The 22,662-nt window shown below is 33.1% G+C and overlaps 1 protein-coding gene across 2 annotated transcripts; it reads right to left on the bottom strand.

The window, feature by feature from the left end:
• Positions 1 to 3,785: 3,785 nt before the first annotated feature.
• Positions 3,786 to 21,009, bottom strand: LOC110106986 (E3 ubiquitin-protein ligase At1g63170-like). 2 transcript variants are annotated; one of them, XM_020837102.2, is made up of 5 exons: positions 20,127 to 21,009; positions 16,425 to 16,544; positions 16,190 to 16,322; positions 11,725 to 11,886; positions 3,786 to 4,165 (listed from the first exon to the last, which is right to left on the bottom strand). In XM_020837102.2, the coding sequence occupies exons 1-5, from the start codon at positions 20,717 to 20,719 to the stop codon at positions 3,998 to 4,000; spliced, it is 1,176 nt and encodes a 391-aa protein (XP_020692761.1). In that variant the 5' UTR covers positions 20,720 to 21,009; the 3' UTR covers positions 3,786 to 3,997. The 2 variants fall into 2 exon arrangements, with proteins under 2 accessions (XP_020692761.1, XP_020692762.1); XM_020837103.2 differs by having other exon boundaries at positions 11,725 to 11,883; positions 20,127 to 21,008.
• Positions 21,010 to 22,662: the final 1,653 nt, after the last annotated feature.

Here is a 22,662-nt window from a genome sequence, read left to right as displayed (position 1 = left end):
AAGCTATTTTTAGGTTATGCAAAGATAAATTTTTTACTTATTTAACAAATAAATCAATTATTCTTATGCCGAACTACTTAGATTAGAACTAAACTTGACTCATAAACACGAGTTGACTCTACTTGAATGAGGAAACTTTTTGAGTGAGAAAATAATGTCCAAAATTTAGCAATGATGAATGTTAAAACTCTTATATTTATTTGAAAATCAATATATTATAAAAATTAATTATTTACTATGTATTACATTTCTATTAAAGTAAATTTAATGATCTTAATATTCATCTTAGTCATATTTTGACTCAATCTTTCTTACATGCACTTGCCACCTCTAACCCTTTAATCCTCCCTTAGAAAGCCTCCAAAGATTGAGATACTTCAACTTGAAAAAAAAAATATTATATTTATTTATATAATATCTTTACTTTAACATTAAAAATACTTATGTCATAATTATTTGATAAATTTTACGCTGCCTATCGACTATCTTACCCAATCTTTTATTTTTCTCATCCAGGATTTAAGACCTGACAACTACGGTGTTTACATTAAAAATACTGCAAATATTAAATGATCTAAAATAAAATACATTTTTTCAACCATATATTTGATTATCATTTAAAACCTACAATGTTATATAAATAAATATAAAAATTACATAAAAGCTCAACGGTATTTATGCAAATCTCCTATTTAAATTATTGCATGCACTTTGTTCAAAATTCTAAAACTAAACTAATATCTTGATAGCAGCACAGGGAATGTTAATTATAATCAAATAATAATTAACGTAGGGATATTAAAAAATAATCTGGGCTTAATTTTTTTTCCTTTTTAACATAAAATAATAAAAGAGTTGAAAATATTTCTAATGAATAATAATTTACATACCAATATTTAAATTTTAGGAGATTGATAATTTTTCAATTTTCCTTGAAAAACTTAAAAGAGGTAATAATCCACATTAGGGGATTGTGTATGATTGCCAGCAATAAAGTCGCGAGGACTACATTGAAAAGCACATTTTGAAAAAAAAAAAATCTATTTTTGTTTTAAAAAATAAAATAATTATGAATTTATTTTCTTGAAGAAATATAGTAAAAAATTAATTTTGGATAAATTATCCAATTTTGTACCCAAAAATTGCTTAATATAAATAAAATGGTTTTGAATGTAATTTGAACATTTATAATTATTATCGTTCTTGAATATTGTTGGCCCCATGAATAAATATTTTCTTTGCATGTTGCCTTCCAAAGTAGTCAGCCCAATGATGATTTCTCCAATTTAGTATCTACTAACTCCACTTCTTGCACACAACGAGTCCTATCGTTGCCTTCCCCAACAAACTCTCTCACATGATGATGGTCTTGCCATGTCGTCCTCCATGAGGCCGAAAAATTATTCGGTGCGGCCACCGGACGACGTCTGGAGACCAATCAGAACGTGCCACATCATTTTTTTACTCAGTCCAGCTATATGCCGGGTGACGTGGCACATTCTATTTGATGTCTGGACTGTCTGGTGTTCGCAACGAATAATCTCTCCCATGAGATCTGTTGCATCCTGGAATATTTGTAGCGGTAGAGAAATATAAATTTAGCGTCTTAGCGTTGTACGAAAATCCGACACGAAATTAGATAAGAAAGAGGGTCTAACATTTATGAGACATCAGGATTTTTACAAGAAAACCCCCTTAAAAGAGCGAAAAATCATGGGTCTAGCCCAGTTTGAATGAATCCAATATTATTCGCAGTCGATTATAAATGAGGCCCTTCCTTTAGGGGGAAGGCCTTGGATTGATGTACATTATATGAAATATATTACACGGTGGTAATACATAGAGTTACTGTGTTGACATGTTTGTTTGGTCGGAAGGACCTTTGTCTGACGACCAAGGTCGGAAGGATCATACTCGACAAGTGACGGAGGTTGGAAAAACTGTAGTCGGTGGGCGATTAGTCGGCGGGCGACGGAGATTGGAAGGACAGTAGTCGGTGGGCGACGTAAGTCAGAAGGACCATAGTTGGTGGACAATGTAAGTTAGAAGGATCATTGTCTGATGATGGAGGTCGAAAGGACTGTAATCGGTGGACGACATAAGTCGGAAGGCCGGTAGTCAGCGGGCGATAGAAGTCAGAAGGACTGTAGTTGGTGGGCGACGTAAGTCAGAAGGACCGTTGTTTGATGATAGAGGTCAGAAGAATGACGTCAAGTAGAAGTTAAGTAATAGACAGAAATCCAGCATCAGATAGATGTTTGGCGAAAGTCCGACATCGGGCATAAGTCTGACGTCGGGTAGAAATCTGACAACGAGCGAAGGTCCAGGGTTGAGTAGAAGTCCGATGTCAGTCGACGGCCGGGGAGAACTCCGATGTATTCCGACAAAACTTCAAAGTCATTTGGAGATCAGACAAAATTCTGGTGTTACTTGGAGATCGAGCAGAGTTTCGGCGTCGCTTGGAGATCGGGCAAAGTTTCAACGTCACTTGGAAGTCGGGCGAAACTTCGGCGTCACTTGAAAGTCGGACGGAGCCCCGTTGTCACTTGAAAGTCGGGCGGAACTCCAGCGGTGGTCGAGGAGTTTCTTCCCTCCGCTTATTCTCTTCTCTTCTCCTTCTTCTTTTCTTCTTCTTTTGCTTGGGTCCCCTCTCAAGAGAAATGAGGAGATTTTTATAATTTTTTTGGAGGATTTGGAGGAGGATCAAGGGCAAAAGGGGATTGATTTGGATGGACGATCGATATTGAATCTCTTGATTGCAGATTGTTCATCAGACATTTGAAGGTCTTGATGATATCGGAATTCGGCGATCTTGGGCTCATTGGATTCATCTTGTCAAGCCGCTCGATTCAACTATAAGTATGTTATGTTTGGAAACCGTTTGGTGATTCAAATTATGGATTGAACCTTCCGAATGTGCTTCAGGTCTTCGATTTGGATCTATTTGGGCTCGGATTGAGTTGAATTTGGTGTAATTTGGCTCATATTTCCAAGACGCTCAGTTCAACTATAAGTTTGCTGAAATCAGAATTCATATGATCCCATATTTAATTTTTGAAGTTTCCAACTTGATGTTTGCCTCGAGATTTGTGTCCGATCAAGAAAATTTTTTGATGACATATCAAGATCTATCCACGAACTCCACTTCTCACAAACAACCGATCCCACCATTGCCTTCGCTAATGAGGTTTGTCGAGCCCAACTTGTTTGTACTTGCATTCCCCAACGAGCTTTGTCGCAAAATCGACCCTACGATGCCTTCCCATTTGCAAACTCTTCACTTCCTCACATGCAACTAATCTCATCATTGGCTTCCCCGGTGAGCTCTGTTCTCCTCATAGAGGCATTTGGAGAACATATATTTACAAAAATGAACCACAAAGTATAAACCAGTTAAAACCTTGGCGTTCCCAAGAACAAACCACATGGTTCAAAACACTTATGAATTTGAACTAAATCTAACCATTCTCAAACAACTTAAGTGTTCAACGAGCAATCCGCAAATACAAGATGTTTATCCCTTATAACGAGCAATTTCATCCAGAATGAACTTTCAGATATATTTCTCCAAAAAAAAATAACCATAACACGGCTCAACTTTTCCTCCATAAGTTTTTTTCTCTCTCAACGTGTGCACAGTAAATTTTACCAAAAAAATAATCATAACACCGCTTTCTTTCTGCTTTTTAAAGCAGCTTTTTAGTTAAAAAATTAAAAAATTTATACTGAAAAGTTGCTTTGAGCAGCAGTAAAAAAAGCCATATCAAACGAAGCCGAAGTCCAACTTTCTCCAACAAAATATATAACACCTTGCTAAAAATTTGAAATGTTATTCATCACTATCAACAGTGAAATTTCCTTCTTTACAGAGAACACAAAGATGTAGAAATAGCAAACAAACTTAAATATCAGAGATTAGAGGGGGCAAAGGACACAAATAGAAGAGACAACACACACATACACAGAATTAGAGGAAATGAATCGCATTCTTTATTTTCTATACCTCTGAGTTGCTGCAGCTTTTTATAATATTATACTTGCAGAGAGGGCATGTTGCATTGATGTGAAGCCATTTGTCTATGCAAGCACAGTGGAAATGGTGACCACAGGGAAGTTGACGCAATTCCACTCCATCATCATAAGCTGAGAGGCAGATGCAGCACTCCTATTTTGCTCAGAATAAGAGAGAAAAGAAAATGAATTAAAATCCTTTTTGTCTTACACCACAATATCAAGGGATACGGAGAACATCTCCAGTTTTTTCCCTGGTTCTAAGAGAAATTTTAGGAGTTAACAATATGCTAGAAAGTCGAATAAATAACTCCATTTCACTTTTAATAAATGAAAATTTTCAACCCTAGAGTTTGAATATGGTCATTCTCAAAAAGTAAATTGCTTAACCTGTTCAGTCACTTGATCTAATATCTCATTGCATGAGGAGAGTTTTTTTTTTTTCCTTCCCTCCACTGGAATTTTAGTTCAAGTTCTTTCAATCATAAGTTGGACAATTATAAGGTTTTATTTGGGATAATTTTTTTTATGCTTTATAAAATAATTTTTTAGTAGAAAACTGTTTTAAAAAGAAATGAGAAAATTGTCCCAAACGAAGCCTAAGTTTCTCAACGGCAAGATTTCCAGCTTAAATTGCTTAATCTCTCTGTGTTCTCAAACAATTTCCACTTCTTTATGAATTTTAGTTCTCATATACAAAAGAAGATAATATGGGAAGCGACTATGGATTTCATGCAACAGAAATGCTCCCACGAGATTGCTTTTACGTACGAAAGAGGATGACTAACGTGGAACAAGAAAAAGGCCTATATAAATTTCCTTCCAAATTCTTGGACACTAATTTCAGCATGTCTTATGGGTGCATTTTCTACATTTCCTTCAGCATGAACAAACCATCAAGGCTTAGTTTCGCCATCTTATTATCAATAAATGACCCTCTATCTGTCCCCCTAATGTAATAATGGCTTTGTCATACATCTCGTAAAGCTCTGATCTGCCACATTCAACATGGTTATAAGCATTTTGTTTACTGCCCCACACCCAATTCCATGCAATATAGTCGAACTAATTGTAACGTTAGAAAATTTATCTTTCAACCTCTTAAGAAATTCTCTTATAACATAATTATCCTGAAACAATTATTCATTTTGACCACTCAGCCTATAGTTCAATTGAAACTACAGAAATTATATCATAGTTTTTATCCAAATTTTAGTATAATAAATTTAAGATAATTAAATAAATCACATAAAATATCACGTTATCATCTAGTAATATTGATTGATAATATTTATATTATTCAACTTTTGTTCTATTAATCGTAAATCATTTACCTTCTTTTTTTTTTTTCCTTGTTCCAACTTATTTGTATTTTTTTAACTGAACCCAAATCCTTTCATTATTTTCCAAATCTTTTTATTATTTTTTTTTTTTTTTTGGGTGCTCAGAGTGCTTGAACGCTCACCACTATCGTGGGGAGGCCAAGCCCAACCATTGGGCCCAAGCCTTATAATATTTTTTCTTCAAATTTTTTTACTTCTTTCAACTGATAACACATCAAATAGAAACCATGTCATTTAAGAAAAGCATACACCAAAGGATCTCACTTATAACAACTTCGTTAGCATCTCCAACAAATATAAGAAGAGAGATATAATGTTCCTTTTTAATATAATTCTATTAAAAAATTGAAACTCTTCAATTTATTGATTACTATTACTGACAAATATTATTATACTCAGAAAACCATATGCTATTTTTCTTTATTTCCAAGTCCATGTTTCTGATTCAAATCTGAAACATAATCTAAATAATTTCCAAACAATCATGTTAACCTTGTTCCTAAAGTTATCAGAGATGAAATGTTATCCACTACTAATGATAGATTCCAAAAATACCTTATAAAGTGGAAAGACATGTCTATAGGTGAGGATTTCTAGTATTTATTTACAAGAAGTGCTACAATTATGCCCAAATCTATTTAGTGAATATCAACTGAACAATTTGCGCAAGTATTTTTTTTTTCAAGGTAGGGCTAACCTACAACTAAACTCGTTATTCTTACGACGACTTCCCAGATTTTGCGATCCTTTCTCTAGTTTCTCTGTTTGGTGGCTTCTCCTTAATGCTTTATGTGATTCGATTGCACACAAAGGATGTTGGCTTCTACTTATCATTATGATTCTATTGCACAAAATATGAGCCTTTTAATATTCCTATTCGTATGAGGTTCTCGCAACAAAAATTTTGCCGTAATTATAGAAGTCTTTAACAATTTGAAATAGGGCAATTTTATGATTTTAAATTTTTTTATTAGAGGATGTTGAATTCAAGAAGAGTTCATGATTATAAATGCATATATCATGTACAATCAATTTTGTTTTGAATGAAGTTAAAGCTAGATATGTTATTCCATCTATTTTGAGGACTCAACTCCTTAATCAAGTGTGAGACTGAAAATTTTTGAAAGAGGATTTCCTTGTACAAATGTGAGGCTTTCTTTATTAATTTCTGTGATTTTTTTTCCTTATACTTTTTTTTGTTCCAAAATTTGTTATTTGACTTGTTGTGTGATTGATTTTATTCAAATTCAATACAATTTAATTTTCAACACGTACGTGAAGTTCATCTTATAGCATGCATTTAGTTGTTCTGAAATTCTATTCATCATATCTATTCTACAAAAAGGCAGTTGGATTTTTAACTGAATTGACTTCTTACATAAATTAATGAATAATTGTCAAAAGATTAAACGTTGGAGGCTAATAAATTTTGTGTGCTGATTGCATGATTTTACACATCTCATATTAGATCTACATTAGAAATCCTAAACCAACATCTAAGTCTCTACTGAGCTTTTTTGTCAAACAACCATATTTATGGCTTAATAGGTTTTAAAAAAGCATCTCCTGATCAACATATTACCAAACTAAGCTTGAAATTGATTTGGAAAAACCCAAAATGATCAATTGTGACTAATATGTAAGAATATGATTATGATATTGATACCTCTTGAACCACAAAAATCAACGAACAACAGTAAATTTCAACAAAATAATAGAATTTTATTGCTAGGAAATCAAATAACAAGAAGCAAGATACAATTGATACTCTTTCAAGAGGAGGATCTTCTCTCCCAAACCCTAGAAGCCGCTAGGATCTCTCACAAAAGAAAACTACAACACTCAAGATAAAATTCTACACAAGAATAAAATAAACCCTACTATGGACTTAAATAGGCTTCCTCCCCTCACTACTAAATCAGCCTCCTTTCTAATATATCTCTCTCATTAATTTGAAAACAATTCAATTAGGAAAGGGTCTCATTAGGAAAGAATTTCCTAATTCAGCCCTCTAACTAATATATCTCCCTCCTTAATTTGAAAATAATTCAATTAGGAAAGGATTTTATTAGGAAAGTGTTAGGCCGGTCCAACCTGGACTAATCCTTCCTAATTCAGCTACCCAAATATAGAAGGATATTGGCGTGATCCAGGTGAGCCTCCCACGGATTCTCATCTTGACCGTGGGATCAAATGCCAATGGATGACTGAGATTTTGACAATAATATTTATATCATACCATTTAAAATCATATATCATATATTCAATTCTTGTTCTATTTATCTTAAATCATTTACCTACTTTTTTTTTCCTTGTTCCAACTTATTTATATTTTTTTAACTAAAACCAAATCCTTTCATTATTTTCCAAATCTTTTTTTTTTTTTTAAATTTTTTTTTTTTTTTTTTTTTTTTTGGGTGCTCGAGTGCTTGAACGCTCACCACTATCATGGGGAGGGCCAAGCCCAACCATTGGGCCCAAGCCTTATAAAAACTTCTTTCAACTGATAACACATCAAATAGAACCATGTCATTTGAGAAAAGCATACACCAAAGGATCTCACTTATAACAACTTTTGTTAGCATCTCCAACCAATATAAGAAGATAGATATAATGTTCATTTTTAATATAATTCTATTATAAATGGAAACTCTTTAATTTATTGATAACTACTATTACTGATAAATATTATCCTCAGAAAACCATATGCTATTTTTCTTTATTTCCAAATCCTTGCTTGTGATTCAAATCTGAAACATAATCTAAATAATTTCCAAACAATCATGTTAGCCTTGTTCGTAAAGTTATCAGAGATGAAATGTTATCCACTACTAATGGTAGATTCCAAAAATACCTTATAAAGTGGAAAGACATGTCTATAGGTGAGGATTTCTAGTATTTATTTACAAGAAGTGCAACAATTATGCCCGAATCTATTTAGTGAATATCAACTGAACAATTTGTGCAAGCATTTTTTTTTTCAAGTTAGGGCTAACCTACAACAAAACTCGTTCTTGTTGCGACGACTTCCCAGATTTTGCGATCCTTACTCTAGTTTCTTTGTTTGGAGGCTTCTCCTTAATGCTTTATGTGATTCGATTGCATACAAAGGATGTTGGGTTCTACCTATCATTATGGTTCTATTGCACAAAATATGAGCCTTTTAATATTCCTATTCGTATGAGGTTCTCACAACAAAATTTTTGCCGTTATTATAGAAGTCTTTAACAATTTGAAATAGAACTCTTTTATGATTTTAATTTTTTTTTATTAGAGGATGTTGAATTCAAGAAGAGTTCATAATTATAAATGCATATATCATGTACAATCAATTTTGTTTTGAATGAAGTTAAAGCTAGAAATGTTATTCCATCTATTTTGAGGAGTCAACTTCTTAACCAAGTGTGAGACTGAAAATTTTTTAAAGAGGATTTTTCTTTGTATAAATGTGAAGCTTTCTTTATTAATTTCTGTGAATTTTTTCCTTCTACTTTTTTTTTCTAAACTTTATTATTTGACTTGTTGCGTGATTGATTTTTGTCGAATTCAACATATTTTCATAGCATGCATTTAGTTGTTCTGAAGTTCTATTCATTATCTCATTTCTACAAAAAGGCAGTTGGGTTTTTAACTGAATTGACTTCTTACATAAATTAGTGAATAATTGTCAAAAGATTAAAGGTTGGAGGCTAATAAATTTTGTGTGGTCGTTGCATGATTTTACACTCCTCATATTAGATCTACATTAGAAATCCTAAACCTACATCTAAGTCTCTACTGAGCTTTTTAGTCAAACAATCATAATTATGGCTTAATAGGTTTTAAAAAGCATCTCCTGATCAACATATTACCAAACTAAGCTTGAAATTGATTTGAAACAACCCAAAATGATCAATTGCGACTAAAATGTAAGAATATGATTATGATATTGATACGTCTTGAACCACAAAAATCAGCAAACAACAATAAATTTTATCAAAATAACAGAATTTTATTGCTAGGAAATCAAATAACAAGAAGCAAGATACAATTGATCCTCTTTCGAGAGGAGGATCTTCTCTCCCAAACCTTAGATGCCACTAGGATCCTCAGAAAAGAAAACTACAGCACTCAAGACAAAATTCTGCACAGGAATAAAATAAACCCTATTATAGACTTAAATAGGCTTCCTTCCTCCCTCCTAAATCAGCCCCCTTTCTAATATATCTCCTTCATTAATTTGAAAATAATTCAATTAGTAAAAGATCTCATTAGGAAAGGATTTCCTAATTCAGCCCACTTACCAATATATCTCCCTCCTTAATTTGAAAATAATTCAATTAGGAAAGGATTTTATTAGGAAAGGTTTTCCTAATTGATTTTCTTCTAATATAATGTATTAATTCCCTGCTAGGCCCCACCCCTTTAACCTCATTTCTTACCTTGTCCAGCCATGCCCTATCAGATATCTTCGTTGACTTAGTTTAAGTATCTGAAACATGAGATGTTGGATTGGTTCAGCTATCACACTCATTAAAATTTTAGTCATAATTCAATCCAAAAATTATGCAATCTTCACTAGGCCTACCACAACAAATGGCCCACAAATTCTGGAATTTGACACGTCATCCAATGTGCACCAACAAGTAGGCCAATCATATCAAAATCGGTCAAAATTTAAATTTAGAATATATTGTTTCAAACAATCAATAACTCGACAAAGTCTAGAAATTTATCCCCCTTATGGACCTGGCAGGTTAAAGCTGACCTAAAAGGATCAGATCTTAGCTAAAAGTTGAAACCATTCTTCTAACATTAAGTTCTGCACCAAGATATGCAGACCTTTGTACAGCTACACTAGGTCATGGACAAACTTCAAAGAACTAACAACCTGGAGTGACACCTTACTCTATGAAACAATATAATTAGTAGTTACATAATACAAATGTTTTTAAATTTGTTGAGAGAGAGAAATTAAGACAAAATATTTCTCCTGCATGAATTAAAAAAAAAAATACACCTTCAAATCAACATGAATTCATATTAGCAACTAAAGAAAAGCGTACATTCCATGAAAAAAAAAACACATTTATTGCCAGTTCCATGAAGCCCTGCTTACAATAACTGTGTGAAGGTAGGTGCTACTCAGATGCACTTGAACAGATCAAATGAAATGGATACAATCAATTAATGGTTATTAGCCCTACCTTTCATGGAAAAAGATGCTCCCATTATAAATTGATAACAAGCATGGGTGAAATAAGAAATTTTCCCAATCCAACCAGATAAATGTGAGCTTAAAATACATCAGCTGATGGCATAGCAACTGAGGAATATATTTCTTTACCACATGTGCCCCTGCCCTCCGAACACACACACCCACACACACGAAGACACCCCATGAATATCTTTTGTTAAAATCTTAATAACTACTACTAAAACAAAAAGACTAAATGCTAATCCTTGATAGAATCCAAAGGAGTTTGGAAACGCTTTTATGAACCTACAGCTAATTCTGAAGCCCCATGTACTTCATCATATATAAATATAGAGAATTATACATTTACTCTTTAATACCCACTATAGCAATTTTCATGATACTCGATCACATAACTTTTTTAAAAACAATGAAAATCATATCAAAATCTATCTTTGCCTTACATGATAGATCTTTCAAGCTTAAAATTAAATTGATTATGTTAAAAACAATGAAAATCATATCAAAATCTATCTCATTTCATATCAAGCATTTGCCCTCTCACTTTTTAAGATTTTAGTAAAACATTTGCTAGACATACCACAACAATATTTCCGATCACTCTTAAAACCTCAATTGGTATCTCATATAATTCTAAAGATTAATCTTTATGTGCTTCAAAGCCCACTTAATTTTACTTTCTTAAATCAATCTAAATATACTTCACATTTTATTCATTTTTCCCCTCTAAAAAAATTTCTTCATTAAAAATTATCAACATTTTTTAAATTAAGTAGGTTTTAATCTTTTATTCTTGCTCATGTTTCCCTTAAAAGCACAATATATTGGCACGTATATTTAACTTTATCAATGTCCCTACATATATTATCTCTTACCATAGCTATTTATATATCGTCTTTTAACAGTAAGTACCACGCTTACTTACAAAACATCAAAAGTTGCAACTTTGGATTTGTTTATTGTCATACTTATGGTATAGAAAAACTTAAAATATACCAAAACCCTCACTCTTGTCATACCATCGTAGGAACGACCATTTCAGATTTTAAATAATTACCAAGTGCAAAAAATTCCAGATAAAAAATAATCAGTCATAGATGAATAAAATGGCAATAATTGAATAATTCAACATGTTGATATTAATTTGATCTAGAAGAAAATCAAGATATTTACCGCATCATCAGATGAAAGCCGAACCTCATTTTGAGGATCGCCGCATTCAGTCATTATTCCTCCACAAGATCTTGATATCTCATCAATTTTTTCAGAATCTCCTGCTCTTCTGAATTTGAACTTCGGAAGACGGCGGATGTCATCTTCTGATGCACCTTCCTGCTTTATATTATATACATGAAAAACTGATTATCAGATCAGCAAATTTATCACTGCAGCGCTACTTTCGTAAAATCACAAACAGTAGAAAATAAACATGATTAAATTAACTAGGAAAGCGTGCACAAAGATTTTAGAATTAAAAGAAATACAAAAAAACATGTTTTTTTTTAAATGACTCAAGTGTGATTCAAATATGACTATCTAATTATAGGTAAAATAATCTATTTCTAACGATATGTCATTTCTTTATTTTCTTGATCTAATTTCTTACATGCAACTTCTTATTAGATAGCTAGGGCTCTTGATTTTGTTCCAATTTGACAAAACTAAGAATCTAGCTATTAAATTATAATTGATTGATGACTTTACATGGTTTAAATTATAGTTAAATTTTTTCAGATCTAATCAATCATTGCAGTATCATTCCGGTTCTAATACTCATATTTAATGTTAGCATTGTAAGTTAGCTTATTACTGGGTTAGTAATCCGCAAATCCTAAATTTTCTTACATAATATGTATACATCACATCATTCAAGTTACATTAGAGAATTATAATCCTAATTGTTGTACATTAAATTAATATCAAAGCTTCTGCTTGAGTTATCCTGCCACTGAGAAGTGGAGCCAATCACCAACTTTAATCAAGTCAAATTACATAAAATCAACTCAATCGATTAGAATCAAGTCAAATTAAACTAAATCGAGTCGAATGCACTTAAATTAAGCTCAATCAAGTCAAATAAAGTTAAATTGAGTCAAATAAAACTTAATCGAACTCAAATCGACTTCAGTTGATGCACTCACTTCAGCCTTTACCATATTGGGTCATGCATTAACCTCTTTAGCGTCTTGTAAGTTTTTAAATCAATCCAAGCATGATCGAAAAGTTAATGATTATAGTGGAGCTTAAACAAGCATGGGTTGGTCCTTCTCCTGCATTTTCTAGTGAAGTCGAATCATATTAGGGGAAGTGGCCAGGTGATCTCAGCTGCCCAACTATAATGAATTAGGGTTAGGATGGTCATAAAGTTTAATCTTTGGGCAAGACAAAACCAGAGAAAAAAAATTGGGGGAGAGAGGTTTTTGGTTCTCAGATCTTTCGACTAGGAGAAAAAATGTAGAGAGTGAGCTCTTCAATCGAGTGTGATGACTATAAAAAATAGCAAGATTCAGCTAGAGGAAAATCATAGAGAAGATGAGCTCTTTGATATAAAACAACAACAACAACATCAAGCTTTTATCCCACTGCGTCGGGTGGTCAGCTTCATGAATCTTTTTTTCTCCATTGTGTCCTATTAAGTGCTTTTCAATCAACAACAATAACAAAATCAAGCCATTATCCCACTGTGTGGGGTCAGCTACATAAATCCTTTTTCTCCATTGTGTCCTGTTAAGAATCAGATTCTCATTTAAATCTAATAAAGCAAGGTCATTTCTAATATTTTCTAACCATAAGAGCTTTTCAGTCGATTGGAATAAATAAAGGAGTGAAGGCATTTGGTGGCTGTGAGTTGTCAATTTCTCTACTATCCATGCATAACCTGCTTGTAATTTTAGAAGCAACTTCAATGTCAAAGGGAAGCTTTTCTTTTGTGTCAAATTAAGTTTGGTCAACCCTAGTTGGTTCTAATCACTAAGACCTCTTTCTCTTTCTCATTTATCAACCTCTAGTGAGTTGGTGGTGGATACGATGTTTAGAAATAGTCCAAGTTCTCATAAGCACTATTATCCTTTTCAGTTGTCTTTGTTTCTACCAAATGAAGACACTACGGGTTTACGGTTGTAAGTCATCAAACAATAATTTCGAGCAGGTATTTTCTCAAACTTGAAGAGCATAGGTCTATAGGTAAAATTAATTTTTTTTAATGTGTATTTTAAATCATTGTTTTGCTTAGTTTTTCATAGATCATTAAAATTTTACCTATTTATTAACTTAGTTTTTCATAGATTTTTTCATTGTTTTGCTTAGGAATGGCCTAGGCATTTAATATAATAAACTTTTAGAAAGTTAAGTTTTCTATCTATAAAAAATGTAAGCAATCTTAAAATTAATCATAAGATAATATTTTTCAAATAAACCTACATAACTTATAAAAAATAATCTAATCAAAACTACAAGGAAATGCATATCCTCCATACGAATCTCAATACTAAATTTAGTATTTGAGTGATCGTTTATCCATAAGAGCGTGCTAATTCAAAATCAGCATCAAGTCCATATATTTAGCAATTGAACATATATACAGAACCTTGTGGGGCATATATAGAAATAAAAATCCTCATAATAAGGACTAGATAACGAAGCAAATGCATTGTTAATCAGTATATACATACCTTCATGATTAGATATCTTAACTTAATTGGCTAAGTTCAAAGTCATCTTTCCTAAAATGAAAACAGCCTAACTTATCTTGCATATGCATTGAAACTAGCACTATAAGGTGTTAAAAGCACTTAGGTGGGTTTAACTTGTCATCCTTTTTGGGCAAAACTGTAAGACCAAAGGTCGGACTAACTTAAGAACAAATAAGATATTAAGTTCATAAATCTCATGCATTTTGGCTGTTGGGTGTCTCGGGTGGAGCCTCTCCTAGGTCTCCTCACTTTCTCTCAAGCTCTCAAGCAAGAAGAAGATTGAAATCTCAGAATTTTTTTATTAATCAAACACTAAGCTCATACAATAGTAGGAGACCTCTATATAAAGGTCTCAAAAAAAGAAAATAACATGGCTCAAATGCCCACAGGGCTACAACAAAGACTAAGCATCCATAAGGGCAAAATAGTAAACTAAAAACTTGAAATTAAAAGATACATAGAAAATCTCAGAAAATGACATGGAAACATCATAAATATAAGCTCCTAATCGTAGCCGTCGATCTACGATTTCTTCGTCGATAGACCTGCCTAAAATGTCTGTCGATGACCTCATCAGTCTTAAGTTTCTTGTAATTAAGTAATCCAATATTTCCATGTTTAACAACTATTCAAAATCAATTTTAAGTAAATCCAATCATTCTTGAAATTCCAAATATCAAATCTTTGAAATGAATTTATTAAAAATCATATAAAATATTAAGCAATATTTATTAAACAAATACAAACTACTATTGTAATTAAAAATCTTCAAGGGTCAAATATCCTTGGAATGTAATTAATCACAGAAGCTTGCTCTTATGGGAAATATGTACCCATAATAGAATAAACTCTATTCAATTAAATATATTGTGTGCGAAAAAATCTTTAGACGTATAAAAAAAATAAAATGTAAATTTTGTTATTGAGTCAATAGCAAAATAATATTTTTGTTCATTAAGATAATGTATTATTTTTAATGTCGTATTTGATCATAAATTATTTCAAATATATTCAGAATATAAAAATTCCCCATCAATCTTGCAAATACACGAATTAGAAAGCGAGCGTAAAGCAATAATTAGGTCGTCTTCATTGTGACTTAGTGATCATAGAATCGAAGCAAAAAATAGTATACTTGCAGAGTAGGATAAGGTTATATGCATCAACCCCTTCAAAAAATCTTCTTTTTGCTACAACCTCATGAGTTGGGTATCCCTTACCTGCATTGTAAGCATGATATGCTGACATGCATGATTTACAAAGCAACGCCACCCTAAGTATTGTAAATAATTGTAATTACTTTTTCTTGTTTGATAAGCAGCATTCAAGCGTAATGCCAAACTTGAGAAGCGGAGAAACGTGTCACTTTAAGTAGGTTAAATTTACCAACCTGATCTTCAAAATGTACTGCTTTCCAACTTAGGCTAATAATGGCCAACTAGGAAAAAAAAAAGCTTAGTCTCTTGATTGAAGTTATTTATGAACAAACTCAACCAATTGCAACACCTATAGAAATAAGGTTACCAGTTCACTGTAAAATTTTAGGAGGCATCATCTCGTAGAACATATGAACCATTTTTTAAAGTGAAACTCAGCATTGCTTTGCTCTATTTTCTAAGAGGCCTCAGATTCTTATGGCTATCATTGCGATTAAATAAAACTGCTACTGAATTTATCTTGTGAGCAAAATATGGATAAGGAAGAACTAAATAAAAATAATCAGCTACAGATTTGATTCATCATCAAGACATCAACTTATAGTATTAGTGTTGAGATTCGATTGCTCAAGGGCTATCCTGATTGAGGTGAAGAAAGCCACGTTAGGTAATTAATGCAAGAAATGCTACAAGAGGGAAAAAAAAAAGGTTCCCATGATAGAAATGCTATCTTTACAGAACATTATGGAACTTCAAAGAGATTAAAAGCAGTTTATCAAGGTTACTTACCTGGTCGGCTACTGCATATAAGATTGCAATGATACATGGTAGACAGCAGCAAACAGCAATGCCAATGATGCATGCAAGAGCAACACAGAAAACAACAAAGAATACATCAAATGCCAGAAACACAATGCACAGCCTGCAAGAAAAGATTGTTAGCTGTAAATTAACAGGCAAAAGGATAAAAGGAAATAAAATACAACTACATAGATTTAGCACGTAAGCAGAGAATTACTCATACCAGTAAAGTTGAGGTGCATCACTAGTTAAGGCTTGACCTCCGGCAGATACCCAGTAGAAACCAATTATCCACCATATGAATGAAAACATTGTGTTTGCAGACTCGAGATGCTTTGCAATACTGTTTGTTAATGATATAAAATCAGTAATAATACCAGAAAACACGATAGCATAAAGTAAAGAGAACGGGAATCAGACAAGTCAAGTTCAGATTCTGAACCACGCAAGGTAGGGAGGTCAAGAAAATAAAATAAAAAGTAAGTCATATTTTAAAAAGATGCAAAAGGTTCAACTCACGTATAATAAGAACAACCACCAAAATTGGATTATTTTCAGAAAGACACTTGCACATGACCAACAAATATAACAACATTCATATTTTCCATCATTCCTGTTACCTAAATAAAATTTCAAACAATGTTAATAACAATTTTTATTGAGCATTTTAAGGCTGTATGCGCCACGAGAATAAGAATAACTAAAGGGGCTGAAACTCCACAACTAGATAAGAAACTACGATTCAAATAAGTAACCAAAGGAGGTACTGTCCTGTGTAATACAATTTTGCTTTTTTTTATATACTTCCATTAAAAGAGTTGGAGTTAATGCCCTTGACGCATTTACATGAAAGATTCGATGTGAATGACCCAAGTTCTGCATGTAGACGACATGCCAGATTGAATTCAAGCTAAACTCTCACACTCATCTAGGGTCAGTGGCATAAAAAAAAAACTCTAATCACATGTAACTCAAACTTGACTCAATTACATTCCTATTCTCATTTCCATAGGCATAAGCATAAATATAATAAATAGTAAATATAACATGAGAAGTACATTAACCAATATTAGAAAAAAACCATCACCTTGCACAAGATTATAGAGGAATTAAGTTAATGTGTCATACTTTAAAACTATGGGAGAGAGTTATGGAGCATAGGTTACGGCGTGACACTAATGTTTCTCAAAATCAATTTGGATTCATACCAGGTAGGTCTACTATGGAAGCTATATATTTATTGAGAGGTTTGATATAAAGTATAGAGAGAACAAGGAGGATCTACATATGATTTTTATTTATTTAGAGAAAGCATATGATAAAGTTTCAAGAGAAGTGCTATGAAGAGTTCTACATAAGAAAGGGGTTAATAATGCTTATATTCAAGTCATTAAGGATATGTATGCAAGAGCTGTTACTTATATAAGGCGGTTTGACCAAGTATTTTCCTATTTAAGTTGGATTACATCAAGGACCAGCCTTAAGCCCATATATTTTTGATTTAGTCATGGATGTTCTCACTAGACATTTGCAAGAGATTGTAACCTAGTGTATGCTTTTTGCTGATGATATTCTTCTTGTTGATAAGACTAGAGAGGGAGTTGAAGGTAAACTTGAATTATGGAGGTCAACCTTAGAGTCTAAAGGCTTTCGGTTGAGTAGATCTAAAACTAAATATATAGAGTGTAATTTTAGTAATAATAGATCTAGTGGGGGATTGTGACTTTGGGCGATCAAGTCATTAATAAAAGCACATATTTTAGATATCTTGGGTCTATTGTTCAGAGTGATGGTAAGATAATGGGGATATTATTAGTAGAATTTAAGTTTGATGGTTGAAGTGGAGGAATACATTGGACTTGTTATGTGATATAAAATTCCCTCTCAAACTTAAGGGAAAATTCTATAAGATAGTAGTGAGACATACAATGCCTTATGGTGCAAAATGTTGGCCATTAAAAGAGAAGCATAATATTAAGTCAAGTGTTGCAGAGATGAGGATGCTCAGGGTGATGATGAGTGGCTTTCCTATTAAAGACATGATACAAAATGAGCATATATGTGAAAAAGTTTCCGGTGCAAGATAAGATTAGAAAGTCTCCTTAGATGGTTTTGTCACATAAAACGGTGGTCTTCTGATGACCCGGTTAGGAAAGTAGATGTATCAGATTTGACTTATATTAAGAAAGGTAGAGGTTGACCTAAAATGACTTCGTTAGAAAATATTAGAAATGACCTTTGTTTATTAGATTTAGATGAGAATTTGACCCTTAATAGGACACAATGGAGAAAAAAGATTCATGTAGCCGACCCCACATAGTGGGATAAAGGCTTGTTGTTGTTGTTGTTGTTGTTGTAGTAGTATAAAAATGCCATCACCTAATGACTAATGCAAGGAAAAAAAGAAGCACAGAGCCATAGAAAAAAATAAAGAGGTGATTCTTTGCTCATTAAATGATTATGTTTCCTATTTTCCCCACACTTGATTTCCTATTGAATATCATGGGGTGCATGATTATGAAATGGAAAATATATCAACTATTTCTAGATAGGCTCATAAGAATAAATGGAAATACAAAACAAAATCAAAATTGTCATCATAACGATAAACCTTGTCCCTCCTATTTGGAGGTAGCTTCATGAATCGTCCTTCTTTGTTCATTCTTTTTTATTGTTATGCATGATGCAACACTGCTGCATAACTGCTGCATAACACCTAGCCATTTTACTTTTGTTCTAACATTTTCTTTTTATCCCAGCACATTAATTCTATTTACATGTGAAATCGGTACATCTTCTAAAATTTCTTTGAATGTTCAAATCACTTAGGTGTATTTTCTACTACATCTTTAATTGGTTTTTTAACCACTGTCCATCTTATATAACCATTTCTCTTTATCACTCCTAGTTTTATGGCATTTTTTACTAAATATTCTCAATTTCTCATTAATACCAGAATATACTTCTTCACTACTAATATTCAATTCACATAAGGTATAAGATCTAACTCCAATGTCATCAAGAACATGAATTCTTCAAAGCATTGAATAACTAACCGCATCAATAAAACAATACTCCAAATCATCAGTCTAAGATCAAATTTTATTTTAGATAACAAGAAAAACACAACTCTTGAAATCAAGTTTTGCTATAGTTTTAATGCTAATTAAAACAATAAATGATGTAGTTTAAATTCAAATTGAGAACAACTTAAAATCTAAGAATTTATAACGTCAACCTTCTAATCATAGCTTTGATGATCAAAAGTCACACCAATATCTGGCAAACTACTACAACATGCTATAAACGACAGTTTAGCAAAGATTTCAACTGTCTCGTTATTTCATATTTCAAATTATTCCGGCGCGAAAACCATCAAGGTGATCTTCCACTGAACTACTGGAGGCTTCTAAAATGTACTGCAGCACTGCAACTAATCCTGCTCATCCATATGATACAGGTTTGACATTTTAATCTCATACCTACTGCCTTAATGCAACATCACGTTCAAAGGTGCTTTATGCAAAGGTTGACCACATCAACTTACATTCAGATACGCCCATCTAAGGACAATATTCCAAACATGAACACCAAACAATATTCATCTATGTTTCAAACCTCAATTACTAATTATTTAAGGAAGATGTGTGTGATAAACACGATTTTAATAGTCTTAGCACGAAACGTGCAACTTGACAGTGTTTTCTACCAGCTTTTAACAAGTATGTACATCCACACAATAAATAAATGATCTACTTTCTTAGTTAATTATAGTCTTACAAGTGCAACAGAAAAAAAAAAAGGAATCACAGGCCAAAGCAACCCTTTTTTTTTCCATTCATTATGCAGTTCAATGAAAAAATAATAATAAAATACAAAAGCTGCTCTTTCCAAATAAGCAGTAACAAGAATATGAATGTGTTACCTATTATTCCCTTCCTCGTCTAGGCCCTGCTCAGAATCATAATTTGCAGCACCAGCTCTACCTTCTTCCAAATCCCTCGGGGAACTTGGGCCAGAACTTCCCTGACTCCTGCCTCCTTGGCTTCCATTTCCCCCATACTCCAAGACCAAAGCCGCTTGCAGTTGTGGATGCCTCCTCCGATACTCCACGCAGACACAGATCATATGGACCACACACTGTAGCGCATAACCCACGATCCATATCCTCAGCGGCATCTTCGGCTTCTCGTCCCTGCTCATGATCAGAACCCCCGTCGCCACCCCAACGAACGCTAGATTCCACAGGATGTCCAGAAATACCACAGGCCTCGAATACGCCCAGTCGCTCTGCCGCTCCTCAAGCTGCTCCGCCGCTGTCTCCCTCACAAGCATCGACGGCTCCCTCATCATCCGGCGGCTGCTCGCCCTCCTCAGAAACCTCGCCGCTCCACTCAAGCTTGGCCGCCTGGAAGGCCTCCGCAATCGCTCATCTCCGTTTCCGCCACGCGCGCTGATCAGCGGTGCCGGATCGATCGCGGCTCCCACCATCGGATTGATCGCCCTCGTAGCTGACATCGCCCAGACCCAGAAGTAACCAGATAGCAATTGGTGGAGAATCCACAGTCGAGAATGAGATATAGAAACCCTACCCCTTCCGACCTGCTCGATTTCGCCCCCAATGATTGATCGGTAAATTAATCTCGAGGTTAATCTAATCGAAACGACGATGGCTTCAATCTCCGATGCGACGTACAGTTCACCATTTTTAGAAATTTAAGAATTTCTCAATGAGGTTCGTGCTGTGATCGCCGGCTGAAAATAGTCGGAAAAAAAGAGGGAAATACGTTCTCAGTGAGTGCGAAATCGTTATTGGACAAATTCTATTTACACAACTTCGTTAAATTCTATCTATTAGTCAAATTCCGCTATAAATACGTGTGATATTAAAATAAATTGGAAATTGTTTATATATCATACAAATTTTATCTTATTTATATATTTAATATTAAAATTTCATTATTTATTCACTTAAATTTAAAATAAAAATAAAAAATATCAATTACAACTATCAAAAGTTCACAATGTTCAGAGACCAATCAGAATGCGCCATTTTGACGGTACTGAGCGAAAGGGTGACGTGACGCATTATGGTTGGTCTCTGAAGGGCATTTGGCGTCCTCACAAAATAATTAATCCCACTATGGCGTACGCCTAGTATTTACTATGGTGTACGCCTAGTGTTTACATGACACCATTGTTAGCTCTACTGCCTGCACGCAATAGTGATTGTGTTTGTCCATCATTAAAACAAAAGCTGGTTCAACCCTGCACACTGAGAACTCCTCATGATATATTCTTTTTGAAGTTCTGTACGTCGCTATTCCCATTGACACATTCACACACTGCCACTCTTGTTAGTGCCCTTTCCAATGAAACCCTAACTCTCTACTCGTGTTCAACGATGGAAGCTCTGTCCAAATAGGGTAGAAAGCGCCATCTTGGTTGGGTAAGATCGGGATTCGATATCTCTCAATGACTTTATTCTATTCTATGAGATCCATTGCAACCTCCTCTTCAACATCAAAGATTTGTAACAAAGTATCATATTTGATCAATAGTAAATTTTATATTTTAAATATACAAATGAGCAAATATCTGTAAATCTCCAAATTTTTAACCTCATATCAATAAATTTTTTTGTAAGAAAAAACATGAATACATACAATATAAAAATACATTATTTTTAAATTTTTGTACACATTAATCTAATGTTGAATTTATTTTTTGTGTACTTTTTTTGACCAATTAAATTTTAATTTATTAGTATAAGATAAAGCAATTCATGAGGAGGAACATTACACCAATTTAATGTCTCTTCTAAGAATAGAAAGAGTTTGATCATAAGCAAACAAAGGACTTTGAAAGATCAGTTTGTCTCTATTGTTTATCTTCTCATATAATGAAACTTTCTTCTAAATTTAAAAATATACATATTATTCTCCAAATTAATCATTTTTTTTCTTTTTAAATACTCTATTGATCATCAATTCATCATTTAATTTATAGAGTATGTTATAAGCAATAAGTTGGTTTTCATAAATTTTAATGACATTAAAGTATAGAGCTTTTTTTTCAAACTTTGGAGGGGAGATGGGTCCCACTAACTTGCTTCGAATGTGTGGATATGATTAGTTAAATTTGGCTCGGCTGCTGTAATTCTGTATCATTCGTAATTAATATGTTAGATGTGAAACATATAAAACGTATTAATAAGTTTGATGATTAGAGCCTGTGAATATGCTGCTAATAATGTTCTTGATGTAGTTTTGCTAAATTCTTTATTTACTCTTGAACATAAGTAGTCCATTCTCATCTAATAAAAAATCAAAATTATACTATCATGAACTTCATGACATGTTCAACTTTAGATCCATTCAATTTATAAGTATTTTCATCTCAAATACTAGATGTTTTAGTGTCTTCAAATTCATAGTTATAATATAAAACTTCCAACTGAG

Source organism: Dendrobium catenatum, unplaced genomic scaffold (assembly GCF_001605985.2).
Source record: "Dendrobium catenatum unplaced genomic scaffold, ASM160598v2 fragScaff_scaffold_716, whole genome shotgun sequence".
Lineage (NCBI taxonomy): Eukaryota > Viridiplantae > Streptophyta > Magnoliopsida > Asparagales > Orchidaceae > Dendrobium > Dendrobium catenatum.
This window is presented reverse-complemented; position numbering and strand designations above follow the sequence as displayed.